The sequence below is a fragment of the Diadema setosum genome, chromosome 10, assembly GCF_964275005.1.
Source record: "Diadema setosum chromosome 10, eeDiaSeto1, whole genome shotgun sequence".
NCBI classification, from domain to species: Eukaryota; Metazoa; Echinodermata; class Echinoidea; order Diadematoida; family Diadematidae; genus Diadema; species Diadema setosum.
This window is the reverse complement of record NC_092694.1, coordinates 33,340,352-33,361,356: the sequence shown is the minus strand read 5'-3', so window position 1 is coordinate 33,361,356 and position 21,005 is coordinate 33,340,352. Positions and strand designations below refer to the sequence as shown.

The 21,005-nt window shown below is 35.2% G+C and overlaps 1 protein-coding gene across 1 annotated transcript in view; it reads right to left on the bottom strand.

Annotated features, from left to right (window-relative positions):
- Positions 1-209: 209 nt before the first annotated feature.
- LOC140233954 (D-aspartate oxidase-like) overlaps positions 210-21,005 on the bottom strand; it is a 29,274-nt gene continuing 8,478 nt past the window's right edge. The window contains exons 3-12 of the mRNA XM_072314042.1: positions 20,209-20,291; positions 19,564-19,629; positions 18,401-18,455; positions 17,278-17,379; positions 15,300-15,373; positions 10,044-10,123; positions 3,311-3,341; positions 2,113-2,230; positions 1,583-1,684; positions 210-371 (exon numbers count right to left, since the gene is read on the bottom strand). Coding sequence (XP_072170143.1) covers positions 252-371; positions 1,583-1,684; positions 2,113-2,230; positions 3,311-3,341; positions 10,044-10,123; positions 15,300-15,373; positions 17,278-17,379; positions 18,401-18,455; positions 19,564-19,629; positions 20,209-20,291 — 831 coding nt within the window. The 3' untranslated portion in view covers positions 210-251. The remainder of the gene's footprint in view (positions 372-1,582; positions 1,685-2,112; positions 2,231-3,310; positions 3,342-10,043; positions 10,124-15,299; positions 15,374-17,277; positions 17,380-18,400; positions 18,456-19,563; positions 19,630-20,208; positions 20,292-21,005) is intronic.

Sequence of the window (21,005 nt, the reverse complement as noted above, 5' to 3'; positions counted from 1 at the left end):
AGTTTTAAGAGGAAGAGGAAAATGCAAGCACAGATCAAGACTACACAAGTCAATGTTTACATTCTTCGGTGATGAGCTACAGCAATTACTCACTGATGTGATCTGTTAAGCCACTTATTACCATAAGTAATGCCCAACATACTAAGATATCTTTATTATCATAAAAAAGAAGAAAGAAAGCCTGTTTATTACTGAGAACGGTGGAGAGAGAGTGCAAGAGAACAGAAGCCCAAATGAATGTTCCCGTTGGATCAGAGCTTTGCTTTGGGTGGAGTGTAGGAGAGCTCTTTCTGCACCAGCTTTGCAGCATCCTCAGCACAGCCCCAGTGGAGGGTGATCCCAGCTCCACCATGGCCATAGTTGTGCACCACCTACCACAAACAGACAGAAACAGAGGTACACTATGTACTATAACAACACCTTTCAGAAACTTTTAGAGCAAAATGAGATATGAAGAGTCCTGATACTACAGATGATAAAAATGTGATCTTGCATAATATGAAGCCAGCATTGAAGTTTCCACATGAGATTCTTGACCAAACTGTTAAAGGGATCGTACAGTTCTGGTTGAGACTTAATTTTAGGTTTCTAACATTAATTTTTTGGTGAGATAATGAGAAACCTCTTATGAAATATGAAAGAGCATGTAATTCTATGAGGAATTCAACATTTATTTGATGAAAATTGGTTTTGAAATGGCTGATAAATAAAAAAAAAAGAGCGATTCTAATAAAGTGTGGGACCCACACTTTATTACGATCGCTTTGTTTTACATTGTTTTTGGATGATTCAGCCATTCCAAACCCGATTTTCATCAAATAAACTTTGAATTCCTCTTAAAATGGTATGTTCTGTACTATATCATAAGTGTTTTCTTGGTATCTCGCAAAAAGTTAAAAGCCCAATTCTCATCTCCACCAATACTGTACCATCCCTTTAAATCTGGATTCTTAGCCTTATGATTTACCGCATGGTAAACTATAACTGATAAGTGAATGCTTCTTCCCCATCAAAAATACATGAACATGAAGTTAAGAATGTTTCTTTCCAGAAAAGGGAGGGAAGATATCAGTATGTTTAAATGCATAGAGTGGCTATTTATTGTTTGGGGAATTCAAAATGGATTTGTAATTCCAAGGCCACTAGATGTATACTCAGAAAAGGTTGTTTCATCAACCTATAAAAATTGTATTCTTAAATGTGTAAGCCTTATATTGAATTTTGATTGCTGAATAGCGCCAACATTGTAATGTTCATGCAAATCAGATCTCTAAAATGACAAGAAACAGTTTTATTTTATTTTTTATTTTATTTTCTCTTATTTTCTCTTATTTCTTTCTTTCTTTCTTCTTCTTATTTTTTTTGAACAAACAAGCACACAATCCCCCACTAAGTTCAGTACATTCATACTTGTACAGTACATCAAACACTTAGAAAATTTTGGTGGGCAGTTTTGGGGAGCCTAAACTCAAGTTATGTACAAGTGGTACAATGAAGGAATGCCTATCCCCCATGGGAGGGGGGGGGGGGGGGAGAGAAAGAGATACACACAGACATACACTACACAGGAATAATTTCTTACCTTAACTTTTTCTGTTCCAAAGTTCATGGTCTCTGCCTCAACTCGAATTCCCTTAGTGCGCTGAGGTCTAAGTCCAACCCACTCTTTTAAGATCTTGGCATCCTGGTAAGGAAATACAGACACTACTCTATTACAATTTTCGAGCATGCACTCAAAGAGTTGAATGTTTGTCTTGCATATTACTATAATTCTTTGAGCCTTCCATCGACGCCCTATACCTCATGACATTAACGTATCACCTTCTTATGTAGTCTGTCTGGAAATATTATGAGTATTTCCACAAAAAGCATACGGGCCTACTTTTCAGGTATCCGGGGTGATTTCATGATTCCCATGTGCATACCTCTCCCCCTATATACAACACAATATTTCACATGACACTTGATAAATCAGTTGAATAAACTTTAATATGAACTTTGCCCCTAAAGTCAAATAAGTAATCCTCTATTTTTTCGCCATTTTTTTTTTTTTTTTCTGGGGGGGGGGGGCATATGTTATGTATGGACAGAAATTGCAGTTGCAAGTCAAACCTTCAAACTTGGTAGGATGCCGACAGCTCTCTCCCAAATCTCTTTGGAGTCTTTCTGGTCAACTTCTGTGTCCCATCGGTCAACCTGGGCCGTCCCACCTAGGGTCACGTCATCTTGCCTGTCACAGGATAATAACATTGCAAAAACAGATCACATCAGCAAAGACAAAGATTTTGAAAATCAACTTGTAATATCACATTGTCACTCATACTGTTGAAATGAAAATAAATTGTGTTTGTGAATTTGAATATCATTATTAAAAAAATATATTTCAAACTGAATGAAGTAAAAGTTGGAGATAAACTGTTACTGAAACGCTTTGCCATTCTCTTTTCTCTTTTCTGAGTCTTTGGTGTGACCCACCATTACCAACCCTTTATCAAATCATCAATAAACAGGGCTTTCCTTTTTATTCTTCTTATTTCATATTCTCAAACCTGAGATTAGAATGCTACACAACTCGTCAAATCTACCATTTTGCAAAACCAGCAATATACGCACGAAACTCTGTAACCAGATAAACAAACTTTTTGGGAAAGCATCTCAAGGTTCAAGCAGATGCTGATGAAAATGTAGGGGATTCGTGTGGTGGTGGGTCACACACCATGTATTAGCGTGCTTCATAGAAAATACAATTATGTTCCAAATCTTTAAAAAAGAATGTATTTCAGGAGATAAGAAAAGAAAACAAAGAATTCAATGAGTCCATTTCAAAGAGTCCATACGTCACACTTCCTATACCAATATTCGAACAATCACCTGATTTCTTATCAATGGTTTTTAATAAAACTATTCTTTGATTTGATAAATTCTCTACGCTAATGTCTTTGACTTGATCAAAGCATATTCATGTGGTATTAGTGGGTCACACACAAAATATTTTCCAGCAGGAATATCTATAATGATCATGTTAAAATGTAAACTTTTAGATAATCGACAAACATGCTGTCATCAATAGCAAAATGCAATGAAGGCAGTGAAAGGGAAGACAGTAAGTTGTAGCCTGTAGTGACTGCAATTTGTTCTTGCTTGGGTGTATTGCCAATGTTTTCACTGGCACACATGTACACTTCAGAACTTGTAGGCAAACTTTCAGGATGCTTACAATGTTTTGTAATATGAAGCATTATGTGTGTCATGATCAAGATGATATAGGACAAGTGTCTTACATAGAAACCAATCTGAACTGGTCACAAACCAATCATCAGTGGTTGGGGAAACAATACGAACTAGAACGTAACAATGGCAACACAAAGATTTTGAGCAAGGCTATGAAATTAAATGATTTGAAGTTTACAATTGACGTTTTTCCTGACTTTGTATTTAAATATACATATGAGATTTTAAATCAAAGTTTACTAGAGTGGAAACTTGATATAAAGAGATCTGATAACAAAATACCTGATACAACAATCTAGTTTTTCTGGTCCTACACTTTTCCCCCTTTGTTTTGTCTTGTTTATTGACTACAAATATATCCAACAAAATATCTGATGTAACGAACAAATTATCTTGGTCCCAAAGATCTTGTTAAACCAAGTTTCCACTGTATTCGCATGAACAAGAATCAATGAAACTGTTGGCTGCCAGCAATTAGCCTACACCAAGATGAACAAAATGGACTGAAAATGAGTGACGTCACATACAGGTGTTCAGTAAAAGTTTATTATGCCACTCTCAATTGGGCAATTCCACGGTAACTAGGACACAGGTGCCAAAAATTCAAAATGATATTTGTTTCAAACACCATACATTTTCAGACAGTACTTGAGTTGAAGTTTTAAGAATCATTATGTTTATCAATAAAAGCGGCCATTTTGATTTTCAAAATGGCTGCCAAAATATGCCTATAACTCAATGGTGAAAAGAGTGTATTGTCGCATAACTTACTCTCTGTATATCCACTTTATTAGTACCCTAAACAACAATCTTTCATATGCATGCAGTTACCAGTGAGAGAAGTCTTTTACCACACGATAGAAAAAAAAAGCTGGTAGCTTTAAAGAATTTGATAAAAACTGTTAATTACTTTGATAATGATGGATGTAACGTCAGTTACCAAAAACAAGGAATTTTTAAGTTAATTCATCAAAGGAAGTGAGCTGTATGATGTAACTTGGGATTTCTAATGTATGCCCATATGCCTTTATTTTAATACCAGAAATAAGGATACTTGGCATACTGGAGAGTCAAAATGAACACTACAAAATGTGTACCGTCAGTTACCGAAACGTCATACACGAGTATGTAACGTCAGTTACCATGACAGTAATTATAACTGAGGCAAATTTTTTGACTTTTGGCCATTTCAATACATCTGGGAAGTCAACTTACAACAAAGAGCAGCAATCCCTTTCATAGGAAATGATGTCATTACCATGGTATGTCCATGGATATTCTTTTTTTATTTTATTTTATTTCTAAATTCATTTATTCATTCATTTACCATGATTATCTTTTTTTTTTTTTGGGGGGGGGGGGGGCTTGAGCTTTCGATTTTTGATTCAGCACAAGTTTAAGGTTAAATCATCTGGAAGTTTAGTTTGCCACATGCAGTACATACGCACTCAAATTAGTACATTCCCAGTCCTACGGGATGATAAAGCTACCAAAGTTTGTAGGCCTACATGTAATCAGTGACATGATTGCATGTTAACCACATTTTCTACAAAAAAACAAACAAACAAACTTCTGCACAGCTGTATACCAACAGTTTAACAATCTTCACCAATGTTTGCTTTTGCTGGCATTTTTCTTTTTTTTTCAGGAAGCTTACATGTAGTCAAGTTTCTACCTCAAGGCAAATGCACAAACAGATATTTCTTCTCTTGCACTTAAATGTGTGGTGTAGTTAACATGGCTCATCTTGCATTATGGTACGTAAGGCATGTACTCATTATTGTTTGAAACTTAACACTGATGTTGCTCAAAGTGAGAGAGGATTCTATAGGGTTTAAAAAATATTGTTCACACAGTGTGTATTTGTTGATTACTTTATTCTATTCATGCAGGGACATTTTGTAATACAACATATGATAATTATGAACAGGAAGAGTCTTTTATATTGATTTTAGTATTCTTTCGTTGCAAAGTCCGATTTCTTGGTATCTCAGATGTATTTGCAAGCCGTGATATATCAGTGAAAAGGAAAAGCAAAACAGTTAAATTACTTCAAGCTAGGAATAAAACAATAATGCTCTTTTGACCAAAAAAGCATTTATTTTTCTTCTTCACAGAGAAATATTAAAAGTGCGACACTTTTCATTTAAATCAATTGATGATGGAGATCATCAGGAGTAAAATAAAGAAAAGAAGGAGAAATATATCACAATAGATTTCATGACCACACTATTTATGCATATTTATGAGTTGATACATGTTTTTTTTCCCCATGACCTGGAAGATATTTTGATATTTTTTTCAAGCACAAAAATATCCATGTTTTGTGTAGTACTACAAGGTATTATGGGTGGAGCACTCTATGTACAATTTGTAGATAAAAACTTTCCTGTTCATTAAAAAACAAACCAACAAACAAACAAAAAAGCCCTTAGCCACGTCAATATATTTATACTTGGAACTGCTTAATCTATTAATGGCTCTGTGTAATCATAAATGTTGAATAAAAATTAAATCTTCAGACAAATGTCAAGAAATATCCTCTTGTGCATTTACATTATCTTTGCCCAACTGTGCTATGGCATGGGGGGGGGGGTGCCCCCTATAAGGGCCCACCCAATATTATTTGTGTCTTTAGATTTTGTTTTAATTTGTTGCTGTAGTTGCCTGGGATTGTCACTGGTACATTGCAGCAGTATAATAACCTGTTAAATAAATTTGTTCTCTGTAAACCCCACAGCAAAGTATGTGTAACGTCAGTTACGTAACGTCAGTTACTGACATGTCTACCTTTAAGTTTTCATAGAACACAAAGAAAATGGACTACTGTTTCATTTCATTGTATATTTATGACTGATAAACCAAGGTATGACTCCATATCAAACAAATCATTCTGAATGGTCAGAATTATGAAATATCACATAGCTATTCCCAATCATGATTTTGCATGTGTAAACCCTATGGCAAATGTAAGCGTAACGTCAGTTACGTAACGTCAGTTACCGTCATGCCTTCACTGAAATTGGCGTGGTGCTAAAAGGAAATATCTAAAGTGCACATTATTTTGCACACCTGTTCCTAAGAACCTAAGTGTATTGCCATATTAAACACATAAAGGCTAAAAGTCAGGGACATGAGATATTTCCATTTTCATCTACACCACAATTTCCCATGTCCTTTTTCCGTAACGTCAGTTACCGACACATTTTCACTTGCTATGTGATAAGAAATGCAGTTTGAGAGAAAAACTTTCCACCTATTTCTTCATTCTCATGAACTTATTCATCAATGCTAATTGCAAGCCCAAGGTGCTTTCATTCACAAAACTACAAGGTAAACAATTTCATGAAAATCCTTATGTGTAACGTCAGTTACCGTGGAATTGCCCAATTATCAAATAGGACTATCAAATCGTCATGAGTGATGAATTTGTAATTCTGACTACAACATAACTGGAAATTTTATAAATACCACGTAGGTATGGAAAAAGAGAGTATAACCATGTTCTTACACTGTACCTCTGCATTGTCACTGGTAATTTCATTTTCATGTAATAATCAGTAACACACTGCTTTGCACCATTCACAACCCGCTATATCCCACAATATGTTAGTACTTTAAAAGAGAGAGAGAGGTAGACAGACAGACAAACAAACAGAAAGCAAGCGCAAATGTCAGTGAGAGCAAGATAAATGCAAAGTAAGATATATTCAGGCCTCAGCAAAGAAATGTGAGCTCTAGTGTATCGCCTCCATTCAGTTGCACCAGTTGTTGTAAAACCAAGATATTCAAGACTTTAAGTTATACCAATTTTAAAATGCTAGTTTATACACAACTTGCAAAATCTAACATTTACCATACAGGTGGTGATAAGAAGCAAATGAATAAATTAAGATTTGAGTCAGAAGGTGAATTAACATAATGGATATGGTTGCATGGTAAAGTAAAGCAAAAAGAAAAGATTCAGCAGTTCCTACACCCGCATTAAAGTGAAAAAAAGAAGATTGCACTCTCCCAACACCTGTGTAATGGTGTAATGTATTGTCATCTGCATTTATTATTAATTAAGCATGCTACATGGTGACAATAAAAGTCTGGGTAGAATGTTTTGTTTTCTTTCTCATATTCCCAATCATCAAACAGTCGACTTCAAATTAAAGCTATGAAACACATATGGTTATAAATTTGCCACAATGGCTTAATTCATTTTTCAACGTGTACATGGTGTAGTGATGCAATTCAACCAAGCATTATTAAAAGATGATAATTCCTGATATATTTATGCTCTACTTCACACTGCACAAATCCTAATTTAATTTCTTGTAAAACTTTGCATACTATAAACAGTGTATAATATTTATGTATCAGGCTAATCACATGACTCATGTTTTAAGTATAGACAATAGTACAAGTTTGTATCTTTATTTGATGCTTAAATGAAGATTTAAAACAAATTAAAAAATATGAAAACAAAACAGCTATTAAAAGAAAGTGCTTTTCATAGCATCAACATTTTCTTCCACTCCTTACTATATAAAATCCCTGTAAGCATTGTACCAAGTGTTGTGAATAGACCACGATTTGTAAATCAAGCAATTATGCAAATTTCTAGCTCTTTAGACTTAATGGAGCCAGGATAAATAATATAGAGCCACGTGGTAGAAAAAGAAATCTTAAAAAAAAAAAAAACCAACAACAATCCAACATAATATTCATGTAAAAGACATGCCTCAATCAGCAAGTTTTTGGACCAACCCAGGGCCGGGAATTACAGAAAGAAAGGAACAAAAGACGTAGTAAGTCGGCAAAGTGTATTACAGATCATGCAATTCGATGGTTTGGTTATACTTGCTGGCTGAAATTTGTACTAATATCCATTTGCATGTACTACACCGTAGCACAGAATATTTCACAAACTGATCCAAAGCTGTAGTGTAACACATTAAATTTTTGCTTTTACCTCTAAACCCACAGAGTACGTCGGAGCTGGATGAACAGTTATTGCAGTGAGCTGATATGATTGAAAATTAATGCCACACAAATTGATTACACAGCGCTGGTGTGGTTTGTTTGTTTTTTTTTAAAGAGATTTCTGCTTTATTGACTTATTATTTTTTTATTAATTTTTTTTTTTTTATGCTGCTCACTTTCTAAGGGAGTTTTGTTTTGTTTTGCAGACACCAAAACTTACAAGTTATAATGAAACAAATCAACCCATCAGAATAACTTAACTTGATACACCATGCAAACATTTATTTTCTGAATTTTGAATTTTAGATTCTCCTGATACCACTCGACAGTAAGCTCTTCAAGAAAAAAAAATAAAATCACACTGTTTTGAAAAAAAAAAATTCTCAAAGTAACGGTTTCATTCAAACTATCGTGTAAATGGAACATGCACTGTCTTCGTGAAATCAAACACATTTTCATATCAAAGCATTCCTTCACAAATTCATACAGAAGAGAAAATATCAAACTTCACATAATTAACTACAATAAAATTTTGAACAAAAGGCTAAAAACTTGAATTTTGATAACTCTACCTGTTAATATGAGTTTTGGGGAGTTTTTCACAGTGCTACCCTATTTTATTGAATGTCTAACACCATCTAGAATCAAGTAGTATTTTGAAAAGTTTGTATACTCATTTAATTTTTTCTCAAGTTCAGAACCTCATTTCCTCACATACATAGTATTGTTATTATTTGATTTTCCATTTCCTGTTATTGTTAGGTGGGTAACATTCAATCTTAATGAGTAAGATCATTTCAAAACTCATTTTACAGGATTTTGACATAGGCCAACACACACACACATACACACACACACACACACACCACATTATAATACACAATCTCTCTCTCTATATATATGCATACATCAAATTTAATTCTTATTTCATTTTTCGACAAAAATATACAGACGTCACTTTTTTTGGTAACAGAAAATAAGGTGCATAAAACTATGTGAGATGAAAAGAGCGTACAATAATTGTGGAACCTTATGATAATTGTCATGAAAACTGAAGTGATAAGAGGGAAGCAAACAGTACGTAAAATTTGAAAAATGGAGGGACCAACTAAAAAGACAAAGCTTGTGGATGTGGGCCCCTCAGATTTAGAAATTAAGAAACAAACTGGTACACACGTACTGCATTTTTGGCCAATAAAGCATGAGTTTATTCGACTCAAATTTTCGGCGTCCTACGCTGTAAATTTGAATTGAGTATTCAAAACACCGATGAACACTGAAGGCGTCTTACGCCTCCTTCTTCTTCTTCTTTGTCAAGACTCCTGAAGAAGGTGTAGGACGCCGAAAATTTGAGTTGAATAAACTCATGCTTTACTGGCCAAAAATGCATTACCAGTTTGTTTCTTCTTTTATTTATATATGTATATATATCATACATAATATATACATTAATACACACACACACACACACGCACACACACACATATCTGGAGACTTATGAAGCGATGCAGGGTGACAGCTGCAGGAAAAGAAAATAGATTTCTCACACAGATAGATATGAGAACACAGTAAAATTTACCATAATACCGGGAGCGGGACCGGGAGTAAGTTTTTCAAGTAGCCAATTGCGTGTTGTTTTTAGATAATCCATTCATCACCATTATCATTATTCGATGAGATGTCAGGTTATGGAGGAGGGGGAGGATCATTATTTGTTCGTGGGTGTTTGCTCAAAGGAGACAAGACATACAAACAAAGATTTAAAAGCTGATTTGTGGATTTAATGTGACCACATTAAAAAAGTAATCTGCATTTCCAACAGAGATGTATAGTTTACTCACCGCATGAGAGAGTGAAAATCTGTTGTTCCCGAAGGATTGATTTTGATGATAAATTTGTATTCGCCAGATTCATTGGAAAGCTGTTGATGGAAGTGAATGGTAAAAGCCCATTCAAAATGAGAAGAATAACCCCAGCCTTTACATGTCAGAAAGCCCGTGAACATGATAATTAGGGAGCTTTAGATTTTTGCAACTGGGACGTTCAGAGAGAGAGAGAGGGAGAGAGAAAAAAAAAATCCTGTTCTGAGCATGCGCAAAATTGCATATCTGTTGATCTATTAATCGCTCGCGTCGTCTGAGTTTTCACTACGCGTTCTAGGCTATCTTTATATACGTCCGTTCAATTCACGACGTAGAGAGCTACTTCATGCTCTGATCTTATGGGGGTGCCATTTTATATTCTATGGGTTGCGTCTCAGCGTAAAAGCTATTTTTCAGCACGACGCACGGAGAGAGGAGAACGTCCAACGCCATCGTTGTCTCGAACGTCCGCGCCGCAAATCTAAAGCTCCCTACCATCAAAACACCACACAGACTGGAAACCCCTTCATTAGTGCACATGATAGCATTATCATAAATGGTATGCTCAGTTGTGCAAAGTGTACGAGTGCTAGGAGTGTGTGCGAGCGCAATTTTTGTGCCTTCACAGTCATATTCTTCGCGAAGTTACTATTAAAACTGCTTTATGTGTGCATACACATAATTATATTCAACATTCTCATATTCAAGCATAGCAAAGAAACGGTACTAAAAAAAATGCAGATCATAAACATCATGAACACATTAATCAGGGCTGTACACTAACCCATTTTTTTCTATTGGTTCAATTCGTCTTTCGAAATAGCTAAGCATTTTTTCCCATTTTCTACCGGTCCTATCCTGAAAAAGTTACTGGTCTGACAGTGATTTTTACTGGTCAGGGACCGTTGGACCAGCACTAGTGTGCAGCTTTGCATGAATACACTCAAGATTTGCAGCCCCAAGCCTGCAATCCAGACATTTCTTTGGGCACAACTCCAATGAATTAACAAATATCCTATTCAAAGACAAATTAAAAAATAAAGGCATCCTAATTATCATATTTCACAGACATCAAAGAAATGGAAGATTTAGTATTTAGTACAAAGACAGTAATACTGAACAGTCATACTTATGAGGAAGTTATTAAAAGAGAGTGTACTGTTACAAACTACTGATTAGTATTGCAACATTTAAACATTACAACTATTACAGACTCAATGCACTCCCAGTATAACTGACACGGTTATAACGAAATTCCCGGTGCAACAAAGTAAAAATTCAGGTCAGAAAATTATCATCTCTATATCTTTGCATCATGCTTTACTGTTCAGCTATAATGGAGTATCGATATACTTTGTAACCAATAAATAAATAAATAAATAAATAAATAAATAAATAAATAAATAAATAAATAAATAAAAAATGCTGGTCCCAAGGACTTTGTTACAACAGTAGTCACCAGTACATCGCTTTCATCATATATTGAATAAAGCAGTTTACAAATTGTATATAATTTTATGATGTACACAAGTGTGCTCTCATTTTCTTGTTCGTTCACTTTTGTTTGTTTGTTTGTTTGCTTTTATTTCTGCATTCAATCAAATGCAATTTGAATGCAAACTTCAAAAAGTACAAAGACAAAGAATAACAAGTGCAATGAAATGAATCGATAACAGTACATAAATAGATTCACATAGGTGATTGCATTGAGCAATGTTGATACACAGAAACATGAAATAAAATATACAGTATTTTTCAGTAAACAACAGAGATAATTGAATGCAGGAGACCACCATCATAAGCGATTAAACTTGAAATGGATGGAGGCCTCACTTTATCCCCCTCCCTCTCTTTCACACACTACTTTTCTCTGTCTCTTTTCCTTTGTCTTCTCACCATTGACTTGCCACCAGTTTGTTTATCCTTACTTTGGGTCTTTAATTGTACCCATGCTCCTCATCCTGTTCTCCACACTAGGCTTTTGTTGGGACCTACACTCAACAAGCTTTGCTTTTTAGTAGGTTCCATCGTATTTCTCTTTGCATCCTTTACTTTGATTGAAAATGACACATCGACCGCTACGTATTGTTTGTATTCCTATTTCTTTATGTATATATCCAAGCTGGACATTCTGTATTATCATATTTTGTTATATATCATGTATTTTCCATCGAGAAATACAAAAATAAAATTGAATTGAAGTGAATTGAATTGAGTTTGAACCACCTATAATGACATCCCCTACAGGTTCCCGACATCCATTACATGTTACTTGAACTGTTGATGTGAATAGGTCTACAAATTACAAATTCTAAAATTCATTAGATCAAAATAATGTATTGCAGAGTTCTAATCATTTTGTTTGTCATATCTTCTGCAATATCAATGTAACAAAAGACAATTAATCATGGCAAGGGAACATGAAATTGTGCTCGGTCTAGGCAAGGGTGCATTCCAATGTCTTTTGTTAATCATATTAGTATTTCAGCAATGATTGACAGATGAGGTCACAACAAGAATATTGGTTTGGAATTATTGATTATTATCATTATTATTATTATTTTTTTTTTTTTTTTTTTGGGGGGGGGGTAATCCACGTAATCTACAGAAAAATAGAGGAAAAATAAGATAGAAATATACGGAATGTTTCTAGATATGCTTTTCACTGCAAAAGTGATGTTGAGGGTATTATAAATCAACACAAATCAGCATGCATTTGTATTTCAGGGAACATTTAACTTTATGCCTTTGAATTCTAAATCGATCGCTAGCAACGTTTATTACCACAAATAGCAAGCCAATAAACAGCCCTCCGAGAAGCTTTGATAATAATGATAATAATGATAATAATAATAATAATAATAATAATAATAATAATAATACATACATACATACATACATACAATTTCTATAGCGCCATTCTCCACTCTGATATGAATATAGTAATTATGTAATCACATCTGTCATGTGGTTAGTGTACACTGTCACTCGTCAAAACATGTGTTTAAAGGGATCGTATAGTTTTGGTTGAGACCTAATTTCAGGTTTCTAACATTATTTTTTTGTGAGATAATGAGAAACCTCTTATGAAATATGAAAGAGCATGTAATTCCATGAGGAATTCAACGTTTATTTGATGAAAATTGGTTTTGAAATGGCGGATATATTCAAACAGAGCGATTCTAATATATAGTGTAATAGTGTGGGACCCAGCTTTTATTACGATCGCTTTGTTTTACTTTGTTTTTGGATGTTTCAGTTATTCCAAACCCGCTTTTCATCAAACAAACTTTGAATTCCTCTTAACCCTATTCTAACTGGGCTATTTGAGACCAAGTTTTTACTGAGGGGGGGGGTCAATTTGACCCCCCCTTCAGATCTCGGCCACCGATAGCGTGATCGCCGCAAAATTTTGCCTGAAGATAGAGTTGGATGTCAACTACAAGATTACGTTGTCATACAATAGAAAAATATTGCCTTTCTATTTTTAATGAATTAATTATGCAAATTTGTGCATGAAATCATATTTTCACCTATAACTCCATTAAAAAAACTGGAGGATTGCTAGATTTTTGTGTCAGAATTCCTCAAGACACATCAAACAATTTTTGTGTAAAAAAATAGCTCAATTGAAATTAATTTCTTTTGTTTTTTATTGTTTTGTTAATTTCTTATGTATTTTATTGTTTATTCAACCTTTTGTTTTCTATTGTTTTTTGCCAAAACTTGTTGCAGGCACTTTTTCAGGCTTATCTACACTAGAATTAATTAATTTCAATGGTTAAAAGTTGAAATAATCTAATTTATATCAATTTAACCCAAAAACACAATTTGCATTGGATTTGCACACGATATCATGAATTTGAGCTGTTTTTTGGTTGACATGCATATGCAAAACATTACGTAACTTCAAAACGGTGTACCCGGACGTCGCAAATTTGGTCTCAAAATATGCGGGAAACTTCAATGAAAAAAGTCGTGAAACGACACGGCAAAAGCTTTGCGCGTTGCGAAATCGTGGCGCGAAACGTCGAGGGGGGGGGGCCAATTTGACCCCCCCCCCCCAGTTAGAATAGGGTTAAAATGGTATGCTCTGTAATATTTCATAAATGTTTTCTTGGTATCTCGCAAAAAGTTAAAAGCCCAATTCTCATCTCCACCAATGCTGTACCATCTCTTTTATGCATCAAAGAGTGCACTGCTCAGGCGTACATACGTATATAAGAGAGACTGCATAAAATGAATTTTACTTCTCTTTGAAATTCTCTCACAGCTACATAAAAACAGGTTTATGTGATGTGACTTCATGAAACCGACTCCTGTATAGATAGGCTGTCTCCAGGTTCAGGAATGGTGATATGATTTCACAAATATCAAGAGGACATCATGCACACCAGTTCTACATGCTATAAAGGGGAAATCCAGTCCAAATATAAGTTAGTCTGGTAAGAAAGAGTAAATTATTACGTTTTCAAAGGTAAACTTTTGATCGAAATTGGGTGACAAAATTAGTTATCACATTTTAAAATTTTGCTAATTTTTAGGGAAACAGTTCTCGAACGGTCAATATGAATATGCAAATGGCAAAGAGCGCATGTCATCCCCTCACAACTTGCCATATAGTTTGGACATGAAATTTGGAAATGTCCAGTTTTTCATTCAAATGCAATTATGCCCGAGGCACAAATCCTGGCATATCTAATTAATCACTATTCTGAAGTTATTCAACCAGGAATAACATCATGTTTCAGACATCAATGACCGAAACATCAAATGTTCGTCACTTTTGTATACGATCAATGGAAAATTGTGAGGTCATGACATGGCTAGCTCACTCATTTGCATATTCATATCTACAGTACAAAAACTGTTTTGCAGATAATACCAAAACTTTAAAAATTTCATAACTTCCTTACTTTTCATCTGATTTCAGTCAAATTTGTACTGTTGAACTCTTAAGATTTTACTCTCTTTTTATCAGACTAACTTATAACAGCGTGAGAGTATTTGAAAAATGAGGAACCACCCCATGTCAACCTCACATGTGAGTAATTGTTAGATTGGAGCGGCATCGAAGTGCATAGATGGTAGTTCAATAAAAAGAAGAAGAAACTTTATGTACCATGATGTTCTCAATTATTGGTATGTGTGGAACAAAGAACAAAAGGCAAAGTCACTATGGCAACCATCACGCGCACAAGAGAGAGAGAGAGACCATTCCCTACAATAACTCACCTTGGTATATAGTAAAACGCTCCCTCGCTCTTTGAGGAATGACCTACAAAGTCATTTGTGGATTGTTTGGATAACTGGACAGGAGACATGTATTTGTAAACAGATAGGAAAGAGAACAGGCAATGAGGTCATTCAGCATTTAAACTGTCACTTGTGTCAAGGATAGATAGGCGTATACTGTTCTCTTACTGTCGTTTTGCAAAAGATATATTTTGTCGATCATCACATTAACACAAAGGTACCACTATTTGCATAGACAGATACTGAAACTTCAAAGGTTCATTGTTTTATTCAAATTGAGGATGATCCCTCTGGTACTTTGTTTGCTTTTATTGATATTTCTTCATCCTAACAGGTGGAGATGAATTTGTCGCAATGCTACGATTCCCAACATTGATACATGTATCTAAATAGAGTGTGGGGCAGCAGGATTTTTTTTTTGGGGGGGGGGGCAGGGGAGCGGTGGGGGCACCTTTTATAGGGAGCTACAACGCCCTTTAATTCTTAGTGATCTAAATTTACAGATCAGGAATGCCTTATTTTCTCTCACCACAATATGCGATGAGTGTTTGCTTCTAACACCGCAAGTTTTTGATTCGCCTTTGTTTTTGATTTTCTATTTTTCAAAGTACATGCATACATGAAGATAGGGTGATAGAGTGTGTATTTTGATATTTAAGGATTTAGTAGACCCTCCGATGGAATGAAAATGCATGCCAAAATGAAATACAAAATTGACAACAATCTCATGAAATGCACAGCAAGAGATACGATGATAAACTATTTGTAACTATAACGTGGCTAAAACTTGTATTTAATGCAATGAATAGCATGTCCAAAAAAAATGAAAATGAGCAATTATAATGCTGCACATTCACATAAAGGTTTTTTCTGCCTTATAGAGAAGATTTTGATATTGCCTGTTGTCCTATGAATAGTGACACTTGAGGAACCATTTTTTTTTTATCTATTTGTCATCAGTGAGTAATTAAAACCATGATGTGGCTTGTTAACAGCCCCCCCCCCCTGCAAGACACACAATGTGCCTTGCAAGAGGCATTTCCCACTTTAGTTGACAGTTAATTTATATTTGCGATGGATAACCGCAAAAAGACATTTTATCCAAGTCCGAACACTCTGCAGAGCCTTTAATACGAATATGTTACTCACCATGTGTGACTTTGGCATAGTTGGAAAAGCAGAATTGTATAGAAAATTTAACTTCACTGTATTGAGGATAAACACACAAATAACTACTGACACTCACATACTATTATATCACTTTATATACTGTATACTCGTATAGTCAGACCCCACCTCCCTGGTCAGACAGACACTCATGCACACACACCAGGGAGGTGAGATGTCTCACCTCCATGCACACACCTACACTCACACACATTCACCCACGACACAATCAAGTTACAATTAGTCTTTGTATTAAACTTCTCCTTTTTCATTAATCTCGTGAAACCTGGGAATTTCCTTGAATTCGTTATATTGAAATAGTAGAGTGCGTAAAGGTGTGTAGATGATAACTTTAGGACCTGACTTTTCGCTTCGTTGCATTTTGTAATAGAATTTCATTATTGTACCTTGCTCGTTGAATAACGGGAGCGCATTGTACACCCACATGTTGATAAGGTGTAGCTTCGCCCACTCATATTTTTTACATTGTATATATGCACGGTTTCATTTGGATACGTAGGGCTGTTCCGGAATACGTCGTCTACAAAATTGATTGGGGAAGGACAGAAGGATGGACGGACAACCCGAAAACATAAAATACGAATGCCTCCAGCCATGGCAACCACACTTCATGGTGGAAACATACAGAAAGACAGAGAAGATATAAAGTTTAAAAAAAAAAATCATGAACTTTCACTCATTCTACCTGCACTATGCTTTCATTGTTATAGCCATTTTAAGTAAATTCTAAAGGAATATGTGACAATTCCTGCGGTGATTCGTAACTTACCCTCATGACTTGACCACGGACTGGTCTCACAGAGTCATCGTTGGCTAGAAACCTCGACCACACCCCTGTACAATTCACCACTACATCATACTGGCCGGAGAGCTGGAGGGGTTACCACGGATACCGAAGAGAGAACATCAAACTACGAAATGCCTGGGAGAGGGGACCGACTTCAATAGTGACTGAATAACACTAAGCATGACCTTCTGTACTAGTTTGTTGTTCTGTTGTTGTTGTTGTTCTTCTTCTTCTTCTTCTTTCTCTTCTTATTTTTTAGTTTCTGCTGCAGGCTTTCGAAACTACTGTATATGAAAACTTACCTACCTTATTCATTAATGATACTGTGCGCCAAGTACATGTATATACAGCGGCCGTATTTATGAATTCACATTCGACTTTGCTGTTTCCTTTTTCTATATATCACGCTTTTTACATTAACTGTGTGTCATGTATAAAACTGGATTTAGAGAGAATATAAGGGCCTACATTTCTTGAAACGATTGAGCTATCTTCAGGTAAATTTTTTTATATCTAATGGGCAATATTTCATCGCCCTAGGTTTGGTTACTTTGTTGAATGGGATTAAGTCTTCTTGATGCTTGGAAGATACACTGTTTATATATTATATCATTTTTTTATCTTGTTGGGCAAATTGGTTTTGAATGTTGGTCTTGTTTCTAAACAACAACAACAACAACAACAAAACAACATTGTTATAGGAATTAAATTTGTACTGTGGGACAAAATGATTTCTTTATCAAAATTCCCTCAAACTACCATATATAGTACGAAAAGTATCTCCAAAGACTGGATATATAGCTTTGTGAAGACATTTTCTGCCTCGGGTTTCAATAGCTCATCAGAGTTTAGACAAGAGTACCAACAAGAATAGACAAAAATAATGATATGCAATATAACAAACATGTACAGTGTCTAGCATCTACATATCATCATAAACTTCTTATAAACCAATCCAATGTATACATTTGTAGTATGAAAGGGTTGTTTCATTAACCCTTATAAACCAATGCATGTACATTGTATTGCCTCCAACAGTAGGTGTCGAAATTATGTTTCTATTGCTCAGCTTCACAAATGTACAAATAAACTCTTCTCAGTGTACCTCAGCAAAACTGGATATTCTCCGCTGCATCAAAATACCACCATTCTTCTGGAATCTGTCGAGAACACAACAACATAGTGTCAAGGACACACACTTTTTGACATGCCAGCTGCATGGATTATTGTGGTATCATTCAGCATATACTGTAGTCACAGTTCATTACGGTATCAATGAGAGGAAAATAATTAAATATGAAGTGATTTATTAAACCTTTTCGAGCCCAGACATGTACACTTGTAGCTTATATTTCATCAGCATCAAATAATCCATCCAGATTCCGACATAGATGCAGAGGCAGCACGCCTTACGTAAGGCAGAGTAAAAAAAAAAATTCTACCAGTTGAGACTGTCATATTCCATACATCATTGTAAATGTTGCTTGAAGAATTTCAAAAGCCTCTTCATTCCAAAGCTTTTTGAGTATTCCGCTCAAATTACCATATTAAATGTTAAGAAAATTAGGTTCCTATTTTACTCAAAAATTGGCCAGTTCTTTTAGATTTCTGCACGTTTCTATAATATGGAGATTTTATGATTGTAACCCCTTCCATTCACATTTGCAATACAATCATATCATATGACAGGAGACATGAACAGATTTGATAACAACAGTGCATTCCTTTAAAACCCTATAGCGATATGGATCTTAATAAAATGATTGGCTGAGTGATATAACTCATGAAAAGTGTTTTAATTTACATATTAAAGAGCCAAACTTTTCTTTTTAAAGGGCCCTAGTAATGAACAGTATCAATAACCACTTTTCTGCACTCAGCTGCATGGACTGTGTATTACAAACACGTTGCACTTGTTTGGGTGCTCAATTTACTTCAGTTAGCTTTGAGCTGGTGCTGGCCTGAGGAACTTGCAGAAATGGTTGACATGGACTTTAAATCACAATGCGCACTACTTTATGGGGCAATAAACGGTAGAGTTACCAACCCATGAAACTTTGAACCAGTTCAGAGCACACGCAGTCTTGCTTTGTCTATTTCCGATTGTTCCAAAGTTACCATCGGGCAGCCATTTCCTATAAACGCCCTGTGAAATTGCATTATTCGCATCGCATAGGCCTAAAAATGACTCCATTGAGCGATACGTTCTGCTACAAATAGCATACGATCAGTCATATATTGTGCGATCACAATTTGAAGTTTGAATACCTCTCTGTCAGGAATGGAATATATCTGTGGCCCTCACACATGAAGGTGGTGTAGAACCAGCCAAATCTGGGGAAGTGAAACAGAGTTGAAGGATTCACACATATCCCTTTTGCACATTGTACACTCTTAAACAATACGTCATCTGCATTTATTATACGGTACCATCAGGTATTATCAAATACTTTGATATATGTATAATGTACTGCAGACTGTTTTAAAAGTATCTTTTACTCTACACCTGTTGGATGGCAAACAAAGAAACTGAACTCTAGACCAAAAAAACAAAAAAAACAAAAAAAAACAAAACAAAAAAAAAAACGTTATCCCAATGAACAAAACTTAAAACACATCTTAAAGATAGAATTATCCTTCCGAACTATGAATTTTAATATACACATTAAGTATAAAAGTAACGTTGTCAGCAAAACACACGGATCACCATCATACAAAAAGATGAAATAAAAGTGAATGTATACCGAATAAGGGCAGCTGATGCTGTTAAACAAAAAAATATGCATTTCCAATCTTAGACCCCTGTCTGAGTTTACTCAGGACAAGTCTTCAACTGGTAAAAGATAGAGAGCAAAGGAAAGACAGACTTTGAAAAAAAAAAAAATCTCACTTTGAAAAAAAAAAAAATCTCACTTGAAGGAAGGAAACAGAAGTTGCAGCTCTTTCTCAGGAACAATGCGGAAGTCAATCACGTCATCTTTCCAGTTCGGCTCTGGCTATAAAAGGCAAATAGTAAAAGAAAAAAAACCACACTTACACTACAATAGTCCAAATCAATCTAATTATTATCTCCATTATTGTCATTGTCTTTCTCAATCTTTCATTTCCTTTAATGACCTATTTCTGGCCTGAATGTTAATTGATATGCACATGGATGACCCCATTGCAGGTATATGCATTCTTATACGCCATCTATAAGGGATTTTTTTTTTTATATCTCCTTTTTTTTTTCTTTGCAGTTCTTTTGGGGTGTGTCCTATACAATTTTGCAGGGTCTTCGCTATGGTTTTGAACCAAGTAGAGATCTTGACGTTTGTAGTGCACTGTCTGAAGCTAAGTGGTGTAATCGCAATGTAGTTATCCCCGTTTCATTTTACCCGAGTTAAGCTGGGTTTACACCAAATCTGGCACGAGTCAAGAAACGGGGTTTTGCTATCATAGGTGCGCAAAAAGGAACCATGTCTGGTTCTGTTACAATACCACTTCCCCGCTAATAATTTCGTTACAAAATTGATTTTCTACTGTATAACCACTTGATTTTGTTGCTCTTGATTTTGACATAAGAATAACATTCTGGGTGATTTTGTACCGAGTTATTGCTTCTCTTGTAACAGAACCAGACAAGGTTCCATTTGGCGCATCATAGCAAAAACCCGGCCAGTTGCTGATCGTACCGTGCTTGGTGTAAATGCAGCATAAGAAATATCAAT